Source organism: Dromaius novaehollandiae, chromosome 17 (assembly GCF_036370855.1).
Source record: "Dromaius novaehollandiae isolate bDroNov1 chromosome 17, bDroNov1.hap1, whole genome shotgun sequence".
In the NCBI taxonomy this organism is placed as follows: domain Eukaryota; kingdom Metazoa; phylum Chordata; class Aves; order Casuariiformes; family Dromaiidae; genus Dromaius; species Dromaius novaehollandiae.
The window spans coordinates 11,502,469-11,525,878 of NC_088114.1; the positions used below are offsets into that span (position 1 = coordinate 11,502,469).

At 48.6% G+C, this 23,410-nt stretch overlaps 2 protein-coding genes across 3 annotated transcripts; one reads left to right on the forward strand and one right to left on the reverse strand.

Moving 5' to 3' along the window:
- Positions 1-30: 30 nt before the first annotated feature.
- Positions 31-13,996, forward strand: SMARCB1 (SWI/SNF related, matrix associated, actin dependent regulator of chromatin, subfamily b, member 1). Its single transcript, XM_064522174.1, has 10 exons — positions 31-268; positions 2,464-2,575; positions 3,225-3,254; positions 4,720-4,849; positions 5,485-5,622; positions 6,302-6,429; positions 6,997-7,163; positions 7,578-7,768; positions 12,547-12,678; positions 13,627-13,996. The coding sequence occupies exons 1-10, from the start codon at positions 176-178 to the stop codon at positions 13,664-13,666; spliced, it is 1,161 nt and encodes a 386-aa protein (XP_064378244.1). The 5' UTR covers positions 31-175; the 3' UTR covers positions 13,667-13,996.
- Positions 13,997-16,650: 2,654 nt separating this feature from the next.
- Positions 16,651-23,127, reverse strand: DERL3 (derlin 3). 2 transcript variants are annotated; one of them, XM_064522175.1, is made up of 7 exons: positions 22,939-23,127; positions 22,281-22,346; positions 21,546-21,634; positions 20,929-21,022; positions 18,512-18,707; positions 17,914-18,004; positions 16,651-17,312 (listed from the first exon to the last, which is right to left on the reverse strand). In XM_064522175.1, exons 1-7 carry the CDS (start codon positions 23,029-23,031, stop codon positions 17,198-17,200), a joined length of 744 nt encoding a protein of 247 aa, XP_064378245.1. In that variant the 5' UTR covers positions 23,032-23,127; the 3' UTR covers positions 16,651-17,197. The 2 variants fall into 2 exon arrangements, with proteins under 2 accessions (XP_064378245.1, XP_064378246.1); XM_064522176.1 differs by having other exon boundaries at positions 21,561-21,634; positions 22,939-23,126.
- Positions 23,128-23,410: the final 283 nt, after the last annotated feature.

Sequence of the window (23,410 nt, forward strand, 5' to 3'; positions counted from 1 at the left end):
GCCCGGCCGGCGGGGGCGGGGCGCGCCGGCGCATGCGCGGGGCGGCGCCCGGACTAGGCCGCGGCGCTGCCCGTCGTTGCTGCCCGCGCCGCCGCCGCCGCCGCCGGCCTCCCCCCGGCCCCCCTCCCCGCTCAGCACCGCGGGCGCCGCCGCCCCCCCCCGCGCCGCCGCCACGATGATGATGATGGCGCTGAGCAAGACCTTCGGGCAGAAGCCCGTCAAGTTCCAGCTGGAGGAGGACGGCGAGTTCTACATGATCGGCTCCGAGGTGCGGCGGGACGCGCGGCCCCGCGCACAATGGCCCGGCCCGGGCGGGGCGGTGGGGCTCGGGGGGCCGGGGGGGGGGGGCTTGGCGGCGAGGGGAGCTGGGGGAGCTATAGGGGGGGCTGGGTTGGAGGGACCTCGGGGGCCTGGGGGGCTGCAGGGAGCTGTGGGGGGCTGGGGAGCTGGGGGGTGTTGGGGGTGTGCGGAGCTGGGGGGGCTCTGGGGCTGGCCGGGCTCGGGGGCGGTGCTCTGGGGGCTGGGGGGAGGTGAGGGGAGCTATGGGGGGCTGGGCCTGGAGGGGGGAGGTGGGCTGCAGGAAGCTCTAGGGGGTCCTGGGCTGCGGGGGTGAGGGGAGCCGGGGGGAGCCCTGGGCTCAGGAGCAGTCATGGCGGGGCTGGGCTCCAGAGGGCCCGTAGGAGCTGTAGGGGGCTGGGCTGGGGGAGCTATGGGGGGGAGCTTGGGGGGGAGCGTAAGGAGCTATGGGGCGGGGACTGGGGGGAGCATGGCGGAACTGGCCTCAGAGTGGGGCAGGGGCTATGGGGAGCCTGCTCGCGCCGGGGGGGGAGGTAGTGTCAGGGCTTGGGGAGGATCTGCGTCCTGGGAGCTCGTGGTGGGGCTCGCGCAGGAGACGCCTGGGGGGACCCCTCCCTCGCGCCCCGGGAAGGGACCTCCCCCCCAGGGGTGGCACTGCCAGCCCCACAGGGCCTCTGCTGCGTGCGCTGGCGGCTGCTGCACGGGCAGCAGGCTGGGCTCTCGCTGGGCAGCGCGGCGTGCAGTCCAGCTGGGATATCTCACCTTTGCGGGGATCAGCGCTCCGGCCAGGGCGGCTCTCACGAGTCACCCGCGTCTGTGTGCATCATGGAATATACAGGCTGGTTCCTCTCCGGGTCACAGCCCCGGGCCCCAGTTTTACGGCCTGCTCCTCTCTGCTTGCGGGTTGCTGTGCTTTCTGGCCTCATACTCTAGTTTTGATTTTTTTTGTAGCATGCTTGTTCGAGCACACTTGATTATTTCAGATGCTGTGAGGTGATTTAAGTCACCTCAGCCTTTGTGCTTAGTAATAACACCAAAATTCAGGCAGTGCAGCTTCTTGAGCCTTGTGTAGAATTTCAGCACCCCAGTGTATTTGCAGAAACGGTGTTCTCTTGCGGTGACAGGCTTCTCCCTGAAGGCTGGGCTTAGTGAAGGAAGAAACATAGAAATGATTACAATTGGAAACAGGAAAAGAACGTGTTTCAGCCCCATTTGATGTAGGACAAGAAATCTTGGACAACTTAAATTGCCAACTGTACATGTTGAGCAGGGGCTTGAGATCACTCACTCTCTTGATAGCATGTGAAATGTTTACAAGAACTGTAACTGCAGTCAGCTAATCTGCGAGTTTACAATACCAGATGTGTGGAAGAGGGAAACAGGGTTGCCTTTTTATCTACCAGCTAATTTCTGTCTGTTGATGAGCACTGTAGAGCAACAGATAAGATTAACAATTATCTGAAATTAGATCTTAGGAACAAAATGAGTCTTGTCAAACAAAGAACAAAATACCTGTCATATGGCAAGTGTATTACCAGTCTAAAATTTTAGTTTTGTAGTCTAGAAATAGTTGTTTAGCAAGTCTTGGTGTAGCTTTCAGGATGGGTATGAATCTTGCACCAAGGGAGAATGGAACTACTTTACAGATTTTAAATTTGAGAGAGGGTTGTGTTGGCAGTGTTCATGTTCTACATGTTCAAAGAATTTAAAGTAAAATCCAAGGCAGATGGGCCTTTGCTCTATCCAAGCAATGCCTGGATGGCACAGAGGTTCAAAGTAAAAACAGTAGAGCTAGAGAGCTGGGTATCTGGTTTGATGTAACCCTATGGAGCACTGTCCATTGAAACAGCAATTGGAGTAGAGGAAACATTAGATTGTTCAAAAATACATGAAAGTGAATGAGTTTTCCTGTTAAATGGATTATTGTCAATAGATGGGAGTTTTTTCTTATCAGACCAGTGAAATAAATGCTGGTAAAAGGTTTGTTTTCTGTATTGCTGCAAAAAATGTGGTGCTATAATGAGTCTTTCAGCAAAAACAAAAAACCCCCCTCTTTAGAGGTCCCAGTTGTCAATACAAAATCCTGAATTTGCTTCAGGTTCTGCTAAAAGTCTTTCTAGATGGAATATTTTTTTCCAGGCCATGTCTCCCAATTTTTGCTTGTAGGTGGGGAATTATCTGCGTATGTTCCGGGGTTCCCTGTACAAGAGATATCCCTCACTGTGGAGGCGACTAGCCACAGTGGAAGAGAGGAAGAAGATAGTGGCGTCTTCACATGGTAAGAAGACGAGTAAATATTCCCAACACTGAAGTCTGGAGGATTGCCTTGAAAAACTGCGTCTGGAGATTCAGAAGCTTGTACATCTTTAGGGCTGGGCAAATCACTTCAGATTGCTTCAGTGATGGAGGACTCTGCAGCGACGGCACTAGTAGCTTCTGGTTCTACCTAGCAGAGAACCTGAAGTGATCGGAAGTTTTCTAAAATCAAATGTACATCATGGCTTTCCTGGGGTCAACTGCACTCATCACAAAGCAAAGGCCATCCCAGAAGAGGGTTTTATGGCGTGCTGTCGACAAAGGCAGGGACATTCTTGTCCCTTTTGCCACATTGGCAGGAATGTTACCGGGGTGTCCTGTTGAAAGTGTGATTCTTTACTCAACCTCACCTCTTGCAGAAAATGAATATTTATGACTGCTAAAACTTGGTGGTGTGTTGCTACTGATGTAACTGTCACAGTGAGAATACTGCTGACTCAGTGTTATTCTTGGTGGGAGACTAATAACAAGAAGTTAAATTTCTTAGCAGAATAACCTGTTGTACACTCTTTAGACTAGAGCATAATAAAAATGATTCATTATGATTCATTATGTCTCCTTTCTCCAAGTATCCTGCTGACTCGTTGCTTTTTTTTTTCTTTCTCCGACAGAAAATCAGCGCTCTCACAGTCCCAGAAGATGTAAGTCTTATCTGTGTGTTATTCTTAGCTTTGCTAGAGAAAGAATCTCTACTGTGACCTTTGGTGCTATTTAAATATATACTAATGTCTAATCTTCTTCCTCTGATCTCTCTTTGTGGTTGCCCTAATTGTCCATCCTGATCATATGCTTAACTTTTCCTTCCCAGAACGTTATGGACTCTACAAGTACACATGGTCTCTGCAGTTCAGCCAGATCTGTCTCAAGGTTTTTGTCCCTTCCCCAAGTCTTCTCAGTTCGTGCTCCTTTGCTGAAGAAGACTTAGCTTTCATTAATATTTGATGTGTCTGTTCAGCCACTCAGTTTTGTGTTGATCATTGCCTCTCTATTTCGAACCTTTGAGTCCACTGAGGATTTATTATTTCCTGGGCCTTTTCATCCTGAAAGGCTGTGGAAGAGATTTAACATCATTTCAGCAGATTCTAGGTGTGCAGAACTAAATCATGTGATTTCTCTTAAGTAAAAGCATATTAGATTTAATGCTTATCTAATACTTTATAAGGACTTCTTTTTCTGAAGTTTGGGTTTTTGCTAGCATTGCTTTCCATCTTAAGTAAATTTCATAAAATAAATGACCAGACTCTGTAAACATGTTCTGCCTTGAAAGAACTAGGCTCATCTGTGGTTGGTAAAAGTCATGTTTTAGTTCTCTGGACTACTGTCTCCCCATTCTAGAAGCACAGTATAGTTTCCAGAGTCTTCTGGTAAATCCAATCTACAGAGTAAGGTTAGTACGCGCTACTGTGAGCTACAGTGATAAGAATACGTGAGGGAAGCTCATGTAATTCTAACCTTTCCTATGTCTGGACCCTTAGTCCAAATGAAGGATATATTTAACAGAGTAAACAGGATAGTTATACAAGGTAAAGAGATATTGATGCCTTTCACAAATCTTTGCTCTGTCACTGTGCAGCCATTCAAAGGTGTCATACTTTTTTTGCCTACTGCACTGTATTTCTTTTCTAAGCTTTTAGTAGGGATTGCTGTTTATTAACGAAGATACCCTCACTGCCAAAAGAAAGTCACATTTGTTTCCTCTGTTTATATGGCTGCCAAAACTAGATTATATTTGTTTAGTGCCACACACCGTGGCTGGGCTTTTAGTTGCTGTGGTGCAAGTAATCTATCCAAGTAGCAGAGCATCCTGGTGTGTGAGGCAGAGTGAGGGCTTTTGGCAATTCAGAAAGGGCAGTGGAAAGTTCTGTGATCTCCATTTATCCCACATGTACAAAATGCCTTCTCAAAACCTTCCTGTAAAATTCAGCGTCTGTGCGAGGATGATTGAAGTCCAAAGTGCTTTTGGGGGACACATTCACTCCAACTCGTAACCTATTTTAGTCCCACCTGCGTGGCAGGGAGAGCCTATTACTATGAATCCTACTAATGCTATATTGTTATATAACACTATTTTCCATGTTTAATTACTGGCATCTTTTCCGGTGATAGATCATGGCTATACAACATTAGCCACTAGTGTGACACTGTTAAAAGCCTCTGAAGTGGAAGAGATCTTGGATGGAAATGATGAGAAGTACAAGGCAGTTTCTATCAGCACAGAACCTCCCACCTACCTCAGGTAATGAGCATCAGTGAGGGCTGGGACTGAAACAGAGTTGCTTGGAAGATGTCGGGTTGGACAAGAAGCGCTGTTCTGTCCCATTAGAAATTGCATAAATGACAGAAATTGCATAAGCCCATCGTGCAGAGGGGTGCTTGCTAGTCTGTACTAAAAAAAAAAAAAAAACATTTGTAGTGTTGGGCAAATGAAGATCTCCAGAGTGGAAGGATTAAGTTATTGCCCACATAAAACAAGAAGGAAAACATCAACATTTGATGATACTGCTCTTTTTGCAATTACTCCATTCAAGTCTAATGGATGTTTTGCAGAACACTTTCTGCACTGACTCTGTTTTGGAGCAGTCACATTTCTCAGCAGTCCCCTTACAAAGTATAGACAGAAAATACAAATATGAACCTGATACTTATAAAGGTGCACCCGGATTTGTATGTGGTGAATAACTGTGAGCTGGAGGATGGGCTTTCTAGAGGCTGGTGTAGAATGAGAGTTCTGAGTGGAACAATATTGGTTTAGGTTCCAGCATAAAATGGCAGGATTTCATAACAGGACTTAAAGATGAAAGCTATACCATTCCTTAAATAATAGCAGTGATGTTCACGGTGTACAGTTTAACATGTAGTCCTCTTCTTCAGGGAACAGAAGGCAAAGAGGAACAACCAGTGGGTGCCGACCCTGCCCAACAGCTCTCATCACCTGGATGCGGTGCCGTGTTCAACAACGATCAACAGGAATCGCATGGGCAGGGATAAGAAGAGGACTTTTCCTCTCTGGTAAGACAGCTGCCTGCTTCTGAAAACTGGAAACCATTACCGACATGATGCACTGCCAGGGTAGCACTGATGTGTTAATATAATATTCTGATTTATCTCTGACAAAAGACCTATATGTTTCTAATCTAGAGGTTCTTAGTTAAACTGTATGTCTTGAGGCTCTTCCATACAGCAGCCAGCCATGGTTCAGGCATCTCTCAGAGATTCCTTTTGTCAGGAAAATTGTTCATTCTTTTCCTGATAGGTTCCATGAATTTTCCGCTGATTTGCTGAACAGTTGTCATTTGAGGGATGTGCAAATCCTCTATGCGAAGGACTGAGACTGCCTCTCACTGACATATTCCATTAACTTTATATCTAACTTCCTCATTGGAAAATGCTGCTGTGGCTCATAACTAACTTGTTTTCTATAGAACAGTTGAGGAGACCAAGATAAAAGCCAATCCTGAAAAGGCTTCTTTATTTTATTTGCAGGAATACATTATGATGCATGTAATAAAAGTTGATAAATTTGGTGTTGGTTGCCATAGTCCTGTAAGTTTGTGTTGAGGAGTCTACATAAAGTCTGATGAGAAGCTGGAGTATGAGGACTACTTCCAGTAAATAGTGCCTTCCTTCTCCAGGTGCCAGATGTATCACTTTTGAGTTTCATACACTGTGTCATTGCTTTTTGTATTAGCTTTGATGACCATGACCCAGCAGTGATCCATGAGAATGCATCCCAGCCGGAGGTTCTGGTTCCAATCAGGCTCGACATGGAAATTGATGGGCAGAAACTCAGAGATGCATTTACGTGGAACATGAATGGTAGGTAGGAAGGAGAGTTTCCTGAGGGTGGAGAGAGAAAGAGTTGCATCCATCACAGAATATGAAAAGAGAGCAAGCACAGGTGTGCATGTCCTTCCCCTGTATACATAGAGATTTAAAGCCCTCCCAGTTAGGTGGTCTCTAGTCAGCTGTCAGGTCTCTTAGTGGATGCCGTACCCTTCTGTGGGTTGCAGTCATTCCTGGAGATGTGTAACCCGAAGTGTTTAACTGGCCTGTTCTCCTGACGCAGTTCAGCAGCCTAAGGAAACTATTCTGTTAGCTGAGATACCTTTAACACTTAATGTGAATGGCTTCTTTATGTATGTGGATTATTAGGTTATAGCTATGTAGTCTCCATGAAGCAAATAAAGAAGGCTGTTAGTTCAAGTCCATGTGTCAGTACGCATGTGTTCTTGCAAACCGGAAACTAAACACCCTTTTAACAGCAAAAGATGATGCATTTGGGATTCCCCTCTTTACACAATAGGCTTAATTTTATGTATTCTGTAAGTGGAAGACATTGATTGCTGAGAAATTTAATGTCTGTTCATTCTTGTTTTGTATCAGAAAAGCTAATGACCCCAGAAATGTTCTCTGAGATTCTTTGTGATGACCTGGATTTGAATCCTCTGACCTTTGTCCCTGCTATTGCCTCTGCCATCCGACAACAGATAGAGTCGTACCCAACTGACAGTATTCTAGAAGACCAGTCAGATCAACGAGTTATTATTAAGGTAATACAGGAAGGCGACGGTAGGACAGGCCGAATCATTTGTCTGGTTATGTTATAGGGGAAGAAAAGTACAAAGGCTTCCTTCAGAGTTATGGAGCTCTTAATTCCAGTCCTGTGTCCAGATTACTTTTGCCCTTTGTGTTGAGGACAGCACTAAGGTGGCAGATTACTAAATATCCATGAGATGGTGAAAGAGTTCAGTTAAAGCATTGTGGTGTCCTTTCGGAAGAGCTGATCTTCGATGAACAAAGCTGAGTTGTCTTCACCCTACTGGAATTAAAGAATTTGGTTCAGGAGCTCTGCAGTTGCAATGAACTAGAATTCATCTCCGCTGTCTTGTCCATGTTAAATTACCTTTGACCAGCTATTGTAAGAGATGGAAACAATTGACTTGTGTTTCTTCCCTTTTCTCTAGCTAAACATCCATGTAGGGAACATCTCCCTTGTAGACCAGTTTGAATGGGACATGTCAGAGAAGGAGAATTCACCGGAGAAGTTTGCCTTGAAGCTGTGCTCAGAGCTTGGCCTGGGTGGGGAGTTTGTCACCACTATAGCCTACAGCATCCGGGGACAGCTGAGTTGGCATCAGAAGACGTACGCCTTCAGGTACAGAACCATCATTTTACTAGTGTGGGTGTGGATGCATGTTCTTGCTTCATAGCCTTTAGCATCAATGAATCTCTGAACAGCTGACCTGACATAGAAAATGTTTCATTGAAATTGGTCCTGATGATGGCTTGCACCTGTTCTGTCCTCTTTAAAGAATTCTTGTATGGTAACAGTGCTTGACTTCTCAGGTTTGTGCGCTCCCTAGCACCTAAAACCACCTTTTTTGTAAGAAAGTTTATCAAATGAGAAATAAGTAGGGGCAGTTAAAGACCCTTTCTTACTTGGACATCCTTTTGTATGTTTCCTGGCGATAAAAAAGGCAATTCCCAGTATCATTTAAAGACCACTGGTTGTGCAAGGTTGGTAGCTTAGACAGTTTCCTTTTTTCTCACTCTTCTAGGTGACTGTCTGCCTTGAAGTGGCTGCTATGTCACACATACCAGGATGGTTAGGTTAGGTTTTGTGGGTGAGGTATACGAGACATGGTGTAGGGAAACAGAGCATATTGCTTGTATGAAATGGGGGGACTCCTATGGGTAACAGGAGTTCTAGTGCCATAGACAGGGCTGGAACTAACCAAAGCATCCTGAATGCTGGTGACACCTATGCAGCTTAGGTCACGTCTCACTCAGACATGGCTCTCTGGGTGCCGCTGGTTGCCTGACTGATGAACAAATGAAGCAGTGTGATCTAGTGCCTTACGCATTTTGTTCTAAAGTAGAGCCTGGTGTGAATCAGTCAGCTTGTGCTCAAGGATCTTTTTGTATTGGGTGTAATACATTGCAGGGCTGAATGTTGATGATGAAATGTCAGCTTTTGCCACAGAATGAAAGGCCATCATAATCAATGGTGACTTTGCTTTGTGCCTCCCTCTTCTAATCTATGGTAATGATCAGCCCCAGACACATTTCTGTTTCCTCAGCTTTGCTTGACTCAGACCATGCCTCGCTTAAGCTTTGATGCTTTGAGCTAAGACTGATTTGAACTGTAGCTCGCTACCTTGGCTGAATTAAAGCTGACTTGATCATAGGCCCTTCTCATAGCTGGAATGCAGCGATGTCAGGTTTGATTAGGCAGCTTTGTAACTTGTCTCTTAGTGGTAATCACTTCCAGTTGTGCTGAGCAGTGCTCTGCGGTGAGTTACTGTACTGATGTTATCCTCAGTATGCTGCTGAGTGCGCAGGCTTTAAGTATCTGCTGATGTGCTGGTCTCTGACAGGTTGTCTGACCTCAGGAAGTTTGGGGGTTCAGCAGATGACGCATTTGCAGAGATGGGGGGAAGATGCTGTCGACGCCAGTTTTGCAGAAGTCCCAGGGTCAGACAGTGCAGTGGGTCATTAGACAGCCCAACAGCAGGGGAGAAGAGGGAGTGGTAAAGGTATCAGATTCCTGTCTATTACCCTCCAGTTCCCCTCATTTCTCAGTAATGCACATTCCCAATTGTTCCATTATTACAGTTTGATTTGGTCCTACGCTGGATCTGCAAGTATCAGTCAGTTGTTGTAGATGGAGAGGTAGAAGTCACCTTCACCACCTCCATGGGACATCAGTGGGATGGACACGCCATCTAATACCTTCACTAGAAGAGTTTAATTTCCAAGTGATAGAGAGTCTCTTTCCGTTCTCTAATATGAGCCACTTTGGGAATCATTTTAGAATCAAGGAGGTAAAAATTTTCTGAATGAAAATGACCTCTGGAGGAAGCAGAACAAGGCTAGTAAAAGACCAGCTGGTTCAGAGCAGACAAGTGCCCATTTTCCAAGCAGGCAGCAAAAGGCCAACCAGATAAGAAAGCCTTGGGGGGAAGAGCAGATCTCACCATGGCAGCCAGCTGCCCTGGTGCAGCCAGCTGGCTGCCCCATAGCTTCCAGCTCCTCCTCACTCACCTCCACACCAACTGTTCATTGCCCTGGCTATGCTGGCAAGTAAGTTCTCTTCCAGAAAGTTTAGTAGGCCTTTTTGCAGACTGTGGTTTTAGCTGTGTTGCCTGAGAACACACAGGAGTTTGAGCTTTCTTTTCCATATCCTTTTTCTTGAAGTAGGGAGGTGACCATGCTGGACAGGAAGCCCTCTTTTCTACCCACAATTTGCTTATTTACCTTCCCAGTTAATTCACCTCAACAACTTCTTATCATACATCATTCTAATGCCTCCCAACATACAGAAACATACAATTTCCATTTCTTGTTACTTGATGTTTCAGAGGCAGGTTTTGAATGTGGACTGAATCCTCTCCCTCCTCCTTGTCCTTCTCCTCCTGTTGGAGATACCTGAGTTAGGAAAGCAGTCTGTATGCATTAACTGTTTGGGGGGGGGGTCGTCTCCCTTCAGCCTTTTGCTTCCCATGAGTCTTTCTAGCATAGTAAGGTTTTATTCAAAACTGCCCAGGCTGTCAGCTATTTCAGATTAATGCCAGTTTGCTGTTAATATGTGTAAAGATATGCATCTGGCCCTGATTACTGAAGAGTTCTTCCACTTAAGGATAGTTAAAGTAGGTAGATTTCAGACTTTCTTTAGACTGCTGCAATATTGCAAGGGGGGAGAGCCAGAGAAGAGGAAGGGAACCCCAACAGAACAAAGTACATGGACATGAGCTGTTCAGGGGTGGGGGGGAAAACAAGCTAATTAAAACCTTGTTTTGTCTCTTAGTACAAACAAGTCCTCCTTTTCCCATTTCTCTTCCAGCAGAGGAGTACTTTGAAACCTTCCTGTGATTAATGATATTTGGGTTCTGTGGTTGGTTAGTTCCTGAATTCCCAAACCACAGGAGTGGTCATTGCTCCAGAGACATTCCATTGATGTAGGGAAATGGTCTGCTTTAGCTGTATCAAAAGAACCTTAATATCTCCAGGGACTGGGAGTTTGAGCAGTCATGTGGCTCTTAATCATCTGAGGAGGAAGTGAAACTGTCCTTAAGTTGAGGAAATCTAGGGCAATTCTTTCAGCTGGTCCACTCTGTGCAAAACAAAGAGAGCCTGAATGCCCAAGAGAAGTAGCAGGACTGGAAGCAGACAGGTAATGGGATTTTCAGGGGGATGGTGTGCTACAGTGGCTCCCATCCTGGTAATGTGTTTCTAGTGGGGGCACGTGCAGCGCTCCATGGCCAGAACTCTGCACCCGAGACCTGGGTGGTGGCACAGGTTCTCTCTCGCCCACTGAGCCCACTTGTCTGAGGAACTACCCTTTCCAGGGGAAGATGCTTCACTGTCCCGTTGGCTGCATTAGCGTGCCCATGACTCTACTGCCAGAGGCTTGGACCCCAGCAGAGGGAGTGCCTTGCTCCACTGGGAATCCTGCAGCTGACAGTGCATTTTGCAGTCATTCTGCCAGCAGCACTGTCCTCTTGTGTGTGTTCTTTTTTTTTTTTTTTTTTTTTTTGGGGGGGGGGGAGAATTGCACAGCACTGAGCATGGTAAATGAGGTATAAACCATACCAAAACACCCCCCCCAAAAAAACAAACAAACAAAAAAAACCCAATTGAGATCTAGCAGTTTGTCTGGAATTTGTAGCAATTTGAGATTAAGATGAAATGCCTGTTTTTGAGTGTTGTTTAGTGGACATTGGAGATGGTGGAAGTAGATTTGACTAACACTTTCTCCCAGGATCAGATACAGAAGGCTTTGGATGAGTTTTTCATTGTAGTGTTATTTTGAAGACTTGTTATTCTAGATTAATAGCTTTGATGCAGACATAGTCTGTTCCCATGGCAATCAGCAGTTTAGTTCCTTCCTGTGAGTGAGATGGCTGTGCTAAGTGCTGAAATCCTCTGCATAGAGGAATGTCGCTGGGGAAGAGGCCGGATATGTGTGTGTGCGCACACCTGCAGGAGCACTCCTCTCGCACATACACTTTGCGCAGTTCAGGCTGAGCCACTTTCAAAGCAAACATTTACATTCTGAGGGTCATCCGTATTTATGCTAGGCTTCCAGCTCCGCTGTCAATATTTGGGAAACTACTCATGGTCAGTTCCTGTTGACTTTTGCTGAAAAGTGGCTAGTGAAACAGTAAACACTTTTGTGCATGTGATAATACAGCTGTTCAGGGCAGAGAGATCTCCAAGGAGCAGATCTTGTGATCTGGGGCAGAGCCTGGCGTTCCACTGCTTGTCCAGGGACTAGAACAAGTGTAGGTTATCTCATGGCCACAGCCTTTAGTTGAAACAGCAGGTCCTAAAAGACCACCCTTTCTATGAGAACTGGGAGAACAAAACTTGTTCTGTTATCAGGCTCCCATCTTTAGGAAGCTAGACTTCTGCCAGGAGCTGCCAAGGAAGAGCTGTTAGAGGTGTGCTAGGCAGATTACGGCTGGGAAGTCTGAGTTGCAGAATGACAAAGCTAGATTAAGAGCCCTGTTAACATTCCCTGCTCTAAAACTGCTTTTGGAGAAGCTCCCAGCGTTAATAAACTGGTACGAATTTTGCCTGTGCTTATTCACTTTGAACACTGTCAGCCAGTTACGTAATGGGCCTTTGCGAGGAGGGAACTGCTTCAGCTGCAGTTCCTTTGATAAATCCCCGCTGTGGTGCTGAAAGGAGATGATAGTAGTTGGTCTCCTGGAAACGCCAGGCTCCACAAGATTGTAGGGCCAGCCCATGGCATGCTTCAGGAGCCTGCCTGTACTGAGCGAGGCTAAGAAGGAACACTTAGCAGGACTGAAATACTTAAAATGACGCTCCGTTGTCCTGGAGTCTTGCATCTGGGCCAGTAACCCAGAGGAGTGCGCAGTCAGACCACTGATGAATGTTGCATTGTTGCCTTCTGCTTTGCCACTGCAGCGAGAACCCTTTGCCGACTGTGGAAATTGCCATTCGCAACACAGGGGATGCTGACCAGTGGTGCCCTCTTCTGGAAACCCTCACAGATGCCGAGATGGAGAAGAAGATCAGAGACCAGGACAGAAATACAAGGTGCTGCCTCTCATTCAGACACTTTTTTTTCTGGCTTGTTTCTAAGACAGAAGTTAAAAGCTTTGATGCTTGTCTTTTTCTGCTGAAAGCCAACTGGCAGGATTTCAAACTTGTACACCACAACAGAAACTCAATCCTTTTTGCTTCAGGATATTAAACTGTTATCACCTTGCTCCACAAACATTTAAATCTTCACTTTAACCATCTCCTGCTTGAAGCAAAGTTTTATTTTGTTTTGTTTTTCTTTTCTCTTGAGCTCCCTGCTTGTGCAGGGGGATCTGTTTCTATAGGAAGGCATTCATCAAAAATACCAGTGCTTCATGCACTGTCATGCTAACTAGAATCCTGCCACAAGGCTTCCTTTTATGTTGGGTAAAGTGCTGTTTGATGTAGGAATGGGCAAGCTCCCCGCTCCAGCCTGACTGATGTCTGCCTGTCTGCCGGCATGGGAGCACTGTTGTGATTCCAAGAGGAACTCTGCCTGTTCTAGAGAGCCACTGAGCAGTATCTCACAAGCAGTCAAGAGCACTTGTACCTGCTTGGTGAAATTGCTCCTGCCAGGTAGAAATGAACTGCTAGAATTTTTTCACAAGACACATTGTGGGAACAGTAAATATGCTGGCTCAGCTCTTTTCTGGGAATTTTGTTACTACAGATTAACAAATTCAGATTAATTTTGCTTCTCAGCTACTACAGTTTGAATAGTTCACAGTGGGATTGGTTCAATCCAAGTTAATGACCACAGTTCCCCAAAAAGTAGTTGCGGAAAACCAGCATATTATAGCATTATCAACAGGGGCACTCTCAGGTGACCAGGGGAGTCTGTCCAGGCAATAAGCCTGCCTTAGAAGTTCAAAGAACTGTGGTGACCTCCCCAAAAGTGTCAGTTTCAGTGAGACTTTACATGACTGTAACATAGCACTAACTACACCTCTTTCTCTCTCCTAGGCGCATGAGACGTTTGGCCAATACTGCTCCAGCCTGGTAATCCTCCTGTTGTGACACTGGTGCTCTTCCTACAGACTTTATCCCTACTCCTCTCCCCAAACGGATCTAGGATTGGCAGGGGTCTTTCTGTCCCCGAAAGGGGACACACATTCCACTTGCCAAGCAGTTCCCAGTACTGCTGACTTCTGCCCCCATCCCCTCCATCTAAATGCCACGTACTGAGAATGCTGCGTTAGCATGTGATCTGTCCGAGACCTGTGGCAGCTGTTGGAGCCCTTACATACCTGTGTGTGGACAGTGTAAAGATTCTTTTGTATAGGTGCAACATGCACTGTTAGGACAACTTTTTAAATAAAAGGAATGTATACTACTAGGTTGAGTTCAATAAGCTAAATGAGTATCAAATCTTAACGTGTTTCATGCTATTCTGGCAACTGAACAGTCCCAAAGCCTAATGCTAATGCTTTTGGGTGTAGTGCTGAACACCTGCGTGCATTCAGTTGTCCTAAGGCATGGCAGAAACTGAGCCCCATCCTTTAGTGGATAAAACAGCCTGGAAGTGTTCTGCTGCAGGAGGAAAGTGGGAATAGTGAGACCTAAAAGTAGAAAGGAACAAACCACTCTCTGCAAAGGACTGGTCTAGACTGTTAGCATAGTTGGTGCAGTCGGTAATTTAACTTGGTGAGATGTTCAGCTGGCTTACTTGATGAGGGTAAACAGCTCATGACTGGTTAAACTTAACATTCATTTCTATCAAATGTGAACCTTCTGAAGTGGCATGTTTGCAGGCCTTTTGTCTGCGAAAACTGCAGTTGGAAGACAAGTCTCTGAACTCATGCAAAAGTTACAGCCCGCAATAACTTAGCGAGACTCCTCTTCAGCAAGTAGCTTTGCTGGGGTCCTTGTCGGAGCATAGGGTGTTAGAGGGCGGTCAGTTACAGTGCACAGGACTAACCCTACCCAAACATAGCGTGTGATCTTAAATACCCCAAGTACTGAGGTGTCAGGCTTTTGTGACTCTACAAACAACCTGTCTTTCCCTGGGGAGTTTAAAAACAGAAAAGTCATTGAAGTGAGATTAAAAAGTTTCAGCTTGCTTAAAAAACTAATTAGAATCTACCTTGCTGCAGAGGTACACTGGCTCTTTGATAGAGTTCCTACCTTTCACTGCCAGGAAGCAAAGGGTTTTGCAAGCATGGCAGATTTTGCTGGCAGCCCAACAGCTGTGTTCAGGCCCTTATGATAAAGCCAATAGGTTTTACAATCCTTGCTTATCCACCCACACTGCTAGCACAGTAAAAAAAAATACATTTTGGCCTTAATTTATCATGTTTAGGCTTGAGTAATAGCAGAGCCCATTCTGATTCCTGAGTGGGAGGGAACTTCTTCCAGATGTTATTCTGCAGAAATCTAAAACTTGCAATTTAGCAATAATGTTATTGCAGTCTTATCCTAGGTTCCTGTGCTGGAGTGGTACTCTATACATTATTTTGTATAACAAAGATTGAAAGGTTATTTCAGTACATAAGAGTGATAAAACCTGGGATTCCTGCTGCACCTTAGCCTCTGTTGCAGAACATGTTTGGTCCTGTGGCTATAAAGACTCCAGCTCTTCCCAAGAACACTTCAGCCCGTTTTTGTTATGATCCAAGCGTTTCTCCTGCACTCAGCCTCTACAGGAAACGTTATGAAAACATGCATGAAACTACTGCAGTCTTAAACCTAGCATCCATGGTGCTTTTCTTGAACTGCTGTGGAGTGTGTAGTTACTTAACCTTGAAGTTCACAACAGATGTGATAGAGACACATGAGGACTGCAGCTTCTGTAGCAGGCTTATGGGTATCTCCCTCTACTCTTGGGCCCCAGAGGAACTGTAGGAGTTGCCCTTCCAAGCAGCCAGAAGCAAGACAGGGAAGTCAAAGGGGTCCAAGCTCCAGAAAGATCAGAACTTCAGCTGGCTTTCTCCAACTGTCAGAACTCACTTCCTAGGAAACAGCTGGGGGGTGGCTGTGCTGCCCTACATCCCAACTCCTGAACTTAGCCTAGTGCTCTCCCCCAAGGCATTCAAGGGAGAATCAGCACAGCTTTTGCATTTTGAAGTGCACACATCTCAGAAACAATTTAGAACAGATTCTTTGAAGACCTTAAAGACAAACTCCTTTCAGGGCTTGAAACACCAGTTCTGCATTATTAGGTCAAGAGCAAAGCACAGAGCAAGCACCTGTCAAGGCTGAGGCTGCTTAGCCTCCAGTAGCACTGTATCTTCCAGAACAAGATTAGCAGCTGTATTGCCCTTTCATCCTCTCCCTTGAGGGAAACATAAGGGCAGCAAAATAGTTTGTTCAGATGAAGTCTGATTTTTAATAAACATAGTGCTTTCGTGGGAAGCCCTCAAAGGGGATTAGACAGGGATGGTTGTGGTTCAATCCCCCTTTGCCATAAGGCTCCAATAGCACTGTTTGCTCATTTTTCTTATGGTGATTCTGTTAGTGGCGTTTTGCAAGCGTTTAACTGGACAAACAGTGACATTATATGAGCTATCCCAAAGTATGATGCTTGATGCAGTATTACTCCAATAGCTTTGAGGCCTGGTATAAGCAGACATGCACACCAATCTAGCAAGAATGGTCAACTCCATTTAGTACAGCTGCTCATGGTGGGGACAAGCTTGGTTAGCTTTCCCCAAAATTCAGAGGTTTAAAAACTAGGACATTCAACAAGAGTGGAACTACACTGCTTGTTTAGAGAGCCTTTATTACTAACGCTAAGTGCTACTTCTGGTCAGACTAGAACAAGTTTTCAGCTTTGTTCCAGCCTGAAAGATTACCTTTCTGAGGTATCTCTTTCTCCAGTGACACCTCCTGCTGACAGGAGCAGCGAGGACATCATTTAACTAGCCTGCATTTTTCCCTTGCCCACTTCAAAGCCCGGCACTTCTGAGGAAAGCCCTGATCAGTACTGATGACTTAGCCTACAGAGGAAGTCGTAACTGTCCCTGCCCTTGGCAGAAATGGACACACAACTGAAAAATAAAGATTTTAATATAAAGACTCTTTGGAAACAAAAAAAAAGGGATGGGGCTTAGAGGAAAGGGAGAGGCTGAACTGCATTCTGCTATGGTAGGTTTTTGTTTGGGACATCCGATTGTGCTTGTACCATGCCAAGAAGTACTACTTGATTGAAAGCCCACAGTGATGTCTCACAACACTGCAAAGGGAGTATTAGTCTTTGTACAAGAACAGAAGTGACATGTTACACTGCAAGTCAGTAACAGCAAGAGAAAGAGTAACTGGTTTAAGGCCCCATTTGATACGTACTCCCTGCTGGGTAACTGAGGAGCCTCACATAACTTCCACCCCATGTCCCTAGAACACCCCTATAAACATTCATCAGTTTTCACATGCAAAGCTCTGTGGAACCACCTGGTACAAAAGGAATATGGGTTACCCATACAAACAGTGAAACATTACACATTAGAATGCAACTGGTGTTATTCCAGTAGGCTCTCTGGGGCACCGCATAAGTCCAGCGGGAAGAAAAGAATCTGGTCACGTGGAAAAGTCCTCTGCATTACTGTGGATGCTGCTGCTGGTTCTGGTCTTGGTCTCCAGGCTGGTTTTCTGGCTGATCCTCAGGGAGAGGGTTATAATTGGGATCCTCTTCAGGTGTGTCAAATACCATCTTCCTGGCAAGGGACATGCCCATTCCACCAAGCAGGCAGGTTAAGGTGAGCCAAGGACAATTAAAACCTCCCCAGCCCTCCCAGGAGCACCCTAGCCCTTCACAGGAAGGGGAGAGCTTGGTTGTACACAACACAGCCGCTGGTCTATTGCGCAACCATGAACTGTTGTTTTGCTCAACTCAACTTTCAGTGACGACTGTACCTGCTTCTTTGATGTCTAGGACAGCTTTGATCCTCAGCATGAAGCAGAACATGTTCTGCTTTCCTAAGCCACAGAAGTGCATTAGGGGGAAAAAAAAATCCTACCTGCATCTAGCATTTTCTTAAAAACCTCTCCAGTTCCAGTAGCAAAGCTTAAGGTACCAGCAGCTACTTTATGGGACCTATGTACATATGTACATAGTATACCAAGTGCCAGCATTTTCTACAATAGAGGCATAAACTGAGCTGCTACCTGCATGCAGCTGGGTCCTATGGCTTAACAGAGAAGGTAGCAGCAGCACACGTAGCAGCCCAAGCAAGGTCACACAGCACAGTTTGCTGTGAGAGTGACCCAGGCTTGAAGGCAACACGGCAAACCCCAGAGAGCATCAGCTTTACTTACAGGAAGCCTGGGGTTAACAGCAACTTCTTTCCTCCTGGCTGGTTGGGGAAGACATCCTCCAGGAAGTAATAGATGTGACCCACTGCAATCCCTGGGGAAGAGATGTCACCAAGGTCAGACTTAGCCAAGCCTCCTTTGCCTGCTGAAGCAGAGTAGCTGGGAGCTTAAAGCACAAGGAAGCTCCGAGAATCCCTTAGCTGCACGCATGTCCCGGCTCCCACCAGATCCGCCCATGCTGCAGTGTTAGAGGGCCAGGCTTTTGCTGCGATCATGTTTTACTTGGGTGCAGGAGCAAGCAGTGAGCCTTTGGGCTTGAGGCAGGACCAGACACCTGAGAGGTCAGACACAGGACAGGCGTTAGGCAGGGCTCACCAGTCCCAACTTCTGCCCCCGGCAAAAATGCAGCAAGGTGCAGGTCACAAGCAGAAGCTCGACGAGGAGGCTGGCCACACAGCACAGACCCAGCCAGCTCACTTTAAAAACCCACTACCTTAAATAAAAGGAAACCCAGCCACCATACTAGTGCCCCAGTCTATTAAAACTGACAGAGCTGTGGCTGCAAAGCACCCGTCCCAGACACCCACTGGCTTTGACTTACCCAGTAAGTCGATGATGATGGAATTACCCAGAAGTAGGGAGAATCCCATCAGGACCCAGGGCAAGAAGGGGGCCTGAAAGTTAAGGAGCCCAAAGAAGTTCATGCGGATGTAAGGGTTCCTGCGACTCCACACATACACCAGCATGATGGTGAAAGCTTGGCCCAAGAAAAACAGGCTGGCAAAGAGGCCAAACAGCTAGGAGCTACAGAGTCAAGGAAAAAACTACTCCATGCTCCGAGCAGTGCAGGATGCATCATGACCAGGAAACCCAGGATGACAGGCAGCTGGTAACATCAGTGTGCAAGACTATGCCCATGCAATCGAGCCTTTCCTGTGCTGGCTGAGATACAGTGACCCTCCCCTCCCACATACACCCCGTTTCCCTCCCTGCCACCCCAGAAGAAGGTACCCCGTAAGCTCCCTCGTAAGCTGCCTTATGCAGCCACCAGAGACCAGGGAGCTCTTATCTTCACCTCTGCAAAGTGACTGCACACAAGGGATCCTGTTAGCTGCTGGTCTTGTATCACTGAGCAGGGGCTGCCCTAGACACTGTCACCCACACACAACATCTCCCAAGTCAGTGGCACCCTCTCACACAGAGAGAGCTGCAGTACTGCTTGCTGCAGGCACTCTATCGAGCTGCACCTCCCATCATCCTCGCACGGGGAACTTGTCCGGTAGCCTTTGGGCACCCAGCTCACCTGCACAGGTACTTACTTTGTCCTGTCTGGCTCAGCCACCAGCAGGCTCCCACAGAAGCCATCCAGCACTAAGGGCCACCCTCCCAACCACGCACACTGCTGACCAGCGCTCAGTGCTAGCCAGCCAGTGCCCACTCCGCCTAGGGGACAGGTAATCATTCCTCCACCAAGAGGGAGGCCTGACCCAAGCCCTAGGGAGAGGGACTGACCAACACCCCAGGGCACAGCAATGTTCTGCACAACCACTGAAGTGGCTGAATGGTGAAGCCAGAGGTCTCAAATCTCTCCGTGGAGGTGCCAGCTTGAGCTACCATTTTCTCAACTGAGTCAGTCCAACCAGTGCTGCAGCAAGTCAAGGGCAGAATCCACATCTGTTCCCACAGTTATTCCTTACCATCTCCACAGATCAACTGACCTTCCTGCAACCCTTATACTGGTCACTGAGCCATTACCTGCTCAGCAAACATGAGCTTCTGCCTCATCAAGAGCTGCAGTCCTTCGCATTGTTACAGCACCTGTGAGCAGGGTTAGAAGTGTGCCACATGTGAGCACACCTGACCCACCCAGCGTCACCCTCTTGCAGGGGAATTCCAGCAAGGAGATGCTCTTGCTGTTCAGAGCCCTCCCCTGGGACACAGGGAGGCAGCTAGAGGCAAACGGCTCCCCTGCCCTTGTTGCAGTCAGACTCCAAATCCACCTAAGGTGAAGCACATGGCTGCTGCAGGCACCTGGACATTGACTAGCTAAAAGCTCAAGAATGGCCAGCACTCATGAGAAATCACACAGCTTCCTGCAGAGCACCCCGAGGTGAGCAGCGCTCCAAGGTCTCCACACATAGGCAGCTTACTCTGACAGCCCTCTGCATATGACAGAGTTTTATGCTTCAAAAGATTTTCTTCCTCTCCCTGTCCAGACCAGTTTGTTCTGCAGTAAAAGAACTTGCTAAGAAGAGGTAGTATGACAGTATCCCCAGCCACTGATAGCTTGCAAAGACAGACTGCTGGGCTCACATTGTCCAGCATACTGAAGGCAGAGGGTATACGAGCACTCCTCCCCTTGGCACTTAAGTCTGCGTTTTTCACTTCGGCTGCAGTTCAGTTTTCTAAGCCAGCCTCATGCCAATCTCAGCAGCACTTCAACATGCTCTCCCTACCCAAGCTCACACACAGCAGGACATTTGCACTGTCGCAGCTGGATGACTTCGCACAAAGCTCAGAAAGAACATTCCTTTCAGGCTGAGCTTCTGCAATACAGTGCCACCTCCTCTCTCAGGTTAAGGCAGCCATTCCCCTTGCCAGGTACATCAGTGCTTCAGTCACTCACAGAAACACAGGCGGCTTCTCCTGTATTTTGCTCCCACTCTCCCAAGCATCCTGGTTGGGGAGCAGGCCAGGCCTTCAGGGACAAGCGCGGGCAAGACAAGGAGTGCAAGCCATGCCATACAGCCAGAAGTCACCCATCCACCACTTAGAGCTCTGTGTAGCTCAGCACAGCCCTCGCAGAGGCACAGGGCACGAGCCTGGCAGATCCAGGGGAACAGCAAGGCTCTCCACAGCCCGTGCCACCAAGGTTTGTCAGCCAGCTGCTCTGTTCAGTGGACCAGTGCTTGCTACAGACAAGACAGCCCAAGTACAAAAAGGCAAGAGACAAACCCCACACTATCCACAAGATCTCGGAGAGGAGCCCAAAGGGCCTCAACCAACTCAAAAGGATACTGTCATGAGAAATCCTCCAAAGAGAAACATGAAGACAAAGTCAGCTGTCCTTCCACGGAAGGAGCCTTCTTCTAGCATGCGGCAGTACCTGTACCTGAGAGCAGGAGAGAAGGAAGGGGTTACAGTATAGGAAATTAACAGCTGGCCACCATGCATCCCCAGCACAGCTTTAGGGGGAATATGTCAGCTGCACACTATTTCATCACAGGAAGCTGCCAGCCAGGTGTCCAAGCCCCAGAGCAAGACCAGTGCAAATTTCACCTCATGCCACAGACCTCAGAGAAAGAAAAAGCCATCTGTTGTGCTTCAGACAGCCCACTGTAGCTGGCCAGAGTTCAGCCCCAGGAACAAGCATTGCTCTCCAGCATGAGCCACAGTAGCACTGCCAGCTTCTTCACCCTTTCAGCAGGGGCTATCCTGCAGCTAGCAGAGGCACAGGAGGTGGTTACAGGCATGGCCAGAATCACCTGGAGACTGGCTTCAGTTCAGACCAAAAGACCCCAGGGAAGAAACCCAGACTGCTGCCAAGACAAGCCAACTGGGGGGAGGAAGATGGGCTGGGGGGAGTCATGTCCAAGTCAAAAAAAAAAAAAAAAAGAGAGAGCAGAGAGCTTTACTGAGACAAAGGATACAGAAATATCATGTTGAAAAAGAAACTGAATCCCAGGGGCCCAAAAAAGAGGAAGTTGGTGATCAGCCTCCATATCTGAAAGAGAAGAGAGGAGAGAGAAGGAGGTGGACAGCCAGGTGTCTTCCCATCACATTTACAGCAGCCCATCACCTATTCACTAGGGACACCCAGTCACGCGCCCCTTCACTCACAGTTACCCCAAGGTGGGTATCGACAGCTGCATCACCTTCACATGACGTGAGACTTCACTGATGTGGGACTCCCCACACCAGCACCTTGCCTTTCCAGGTGGGGACGAAGTTTCCCCTGCCTTTCTAGGAGGGGCAGACAGCCAAGATTCAGCACCCAGAGCCCAGGTAAACAACTATTCGCTGCTCTCCACAGTGGAGACTTCCCCATCCAGCCTCAGACCAGCTGGCCAAACATTTCACCCAGTGGTACAAAGGAGGAAGCGACAGGTTATGAGTAAAAAAAGAAGAAAGGTCTATGTGGCCTAGGGCAGCAAAAGGCTGGAAGAAGCCACCCCCATCCAGACTCCTGTAACAGGGGCACACCATGTCAACAGCCCAGCTCCACTGCAGAGAGGAGGCTGGAACAGGCCGAACAAGGGAGCCCCTGGAGGCCAGGCAGCACCACAGGGAGCAGGACACCCAGCCCGGCTCATCCCCCTCCTCGCTGGGAAGGGGCAGGAGATGACAGCCCCAACCAGGTGAGGCCTCACCTGGAACTTCCTGAAGATGAGGTCGGGGTTGAAGTACAGCTGGAAGGGGGTGATGAACTCCAGCTGCTGCAAGAGATAGGCAGGGCAGCTGTCACCCACCACAGGACACCCACTGGCCTGGGGGCTCCCTGTCCCCCCCTCACCACACTGCCCCCTCAAGGACCCCCATGGCCCCTCTCACCACACCACCCCCATCAGCAACCCCCAGAGCCTGCCCTCCACACACACTACCCCCCTCAGAGGGGACCCCCAGGGTGGCCCCCCACACCACCCCCTTCAGGGACCCCCACGGCCCACCCCCCATGCCTGCCCCCCTCAGAGGAGACCCCCAGGGCCTTCCCCCCCACACCACCCCCCTCAGAGGAGACCCCAAGGGCCTGCCCCCCCACACCACCCCCCTCAGAGGAGACCCCAAGGGCCTGCCCCTCATGCCTATCCCCCTCAAAAGAGACCCCCAGGGCCTTCCCCCCCACACCACCCCCCTCAGAGGGGACCCCTGAGGCCAGACCCCCATGCCTGCCCCCCTCAGAAGGGACCCCCATGCCTTCTCCTCCACACACCACCTCCTTCAGGGACCCCCAGGGCCTGCCCCCCTCAGAGGGGGCCCCCCTCCCCACACCTGCCCCTCTCAGAGAGGCCTCCCCCCGCCGGCCCTCACCACGGCGGCGGTGGTGAGCACGCAGGCCGTGGTGTAGGCCCGCGTCACGGCCGGCATGCCCAGGTACTCCTGCGCGAAGCCCTGGTAGGCCATGGCGCGCCGCAACAGCGCCGAGCCGCCCCGCCGGCCCTTTAACACCGCCTCCCTCCCCCACGCGCCGCCGCCGCCGCCGCCGCCGCGCCCCCGCGGGCCGCGCCCGGCCAATGCCGGCGCGACAGGCCGCGCGCGCTGGCCAATCGGAGCGTGCCTCATGCCCTCAGCCTCCATCCTCCGCCAACCCGGAACGGACCCGCTGCGGAGGATGACGGGGCCGGGGAGGGGGAGCGCCCCTGGGGGGCGGGGCGAGCCCGCGGCCAATGGCAGCGGGCGGTGCCGTGACAGGCGGGGGAGGGAAGGCGGGGGAGCAGGAAAAAAAAAAGTAGTCACGTGGCCCCAAGGAGGCGGCCAATCAGCGGGAGAGGAGGGCGAAACC

Bases quoted from the DNA above. Each gene is read 5' to 3' on its own strand.
- SMARCB1 (XM_064522174.1), top strand. From the start codon at position 176: ATGATGATGATGGCGCTGAGCAAGACCTTCGGGCAGAAGCCCGTCAAG. The intron at 4,850-5,484 runs GTAATGAGCATC...CCTCTTCTTCAG, and splicing joins GAACCTCCCACCTACCTCAG to GGAACAGAAGGCAAAGAGGA. The intron at 6,430-6,996 runs GTAGGTAGGAAG...GTTTTGTATCAG, and splicing joins ATTTACGTGGAACATGAATG to AAAAGCTAATGACCCCAGAA.
- DERL3 (XM_064522175.1), bottom strand. From the start codon at position 23,031: ATGGCCTACCAGGGCTTCGCGCAGGAGTACCTGGGCATGCCGGCCGTG. The intron at 21,635-22,280 runs GTGAGGCCTCAC...CTTCTCTTTCAG, and splicing joins TCATCTTCAGGAAGTTCCAG to ATATGGAGGCTGATCACCAA. The intron at 21,023-21,545 runs GTAAAGCTCTCT...TCCTGCTCTCAG, and splicing joins TTTCTGTATCCTTTGTCTCA to GTACAGGTACTGCCGCATGC.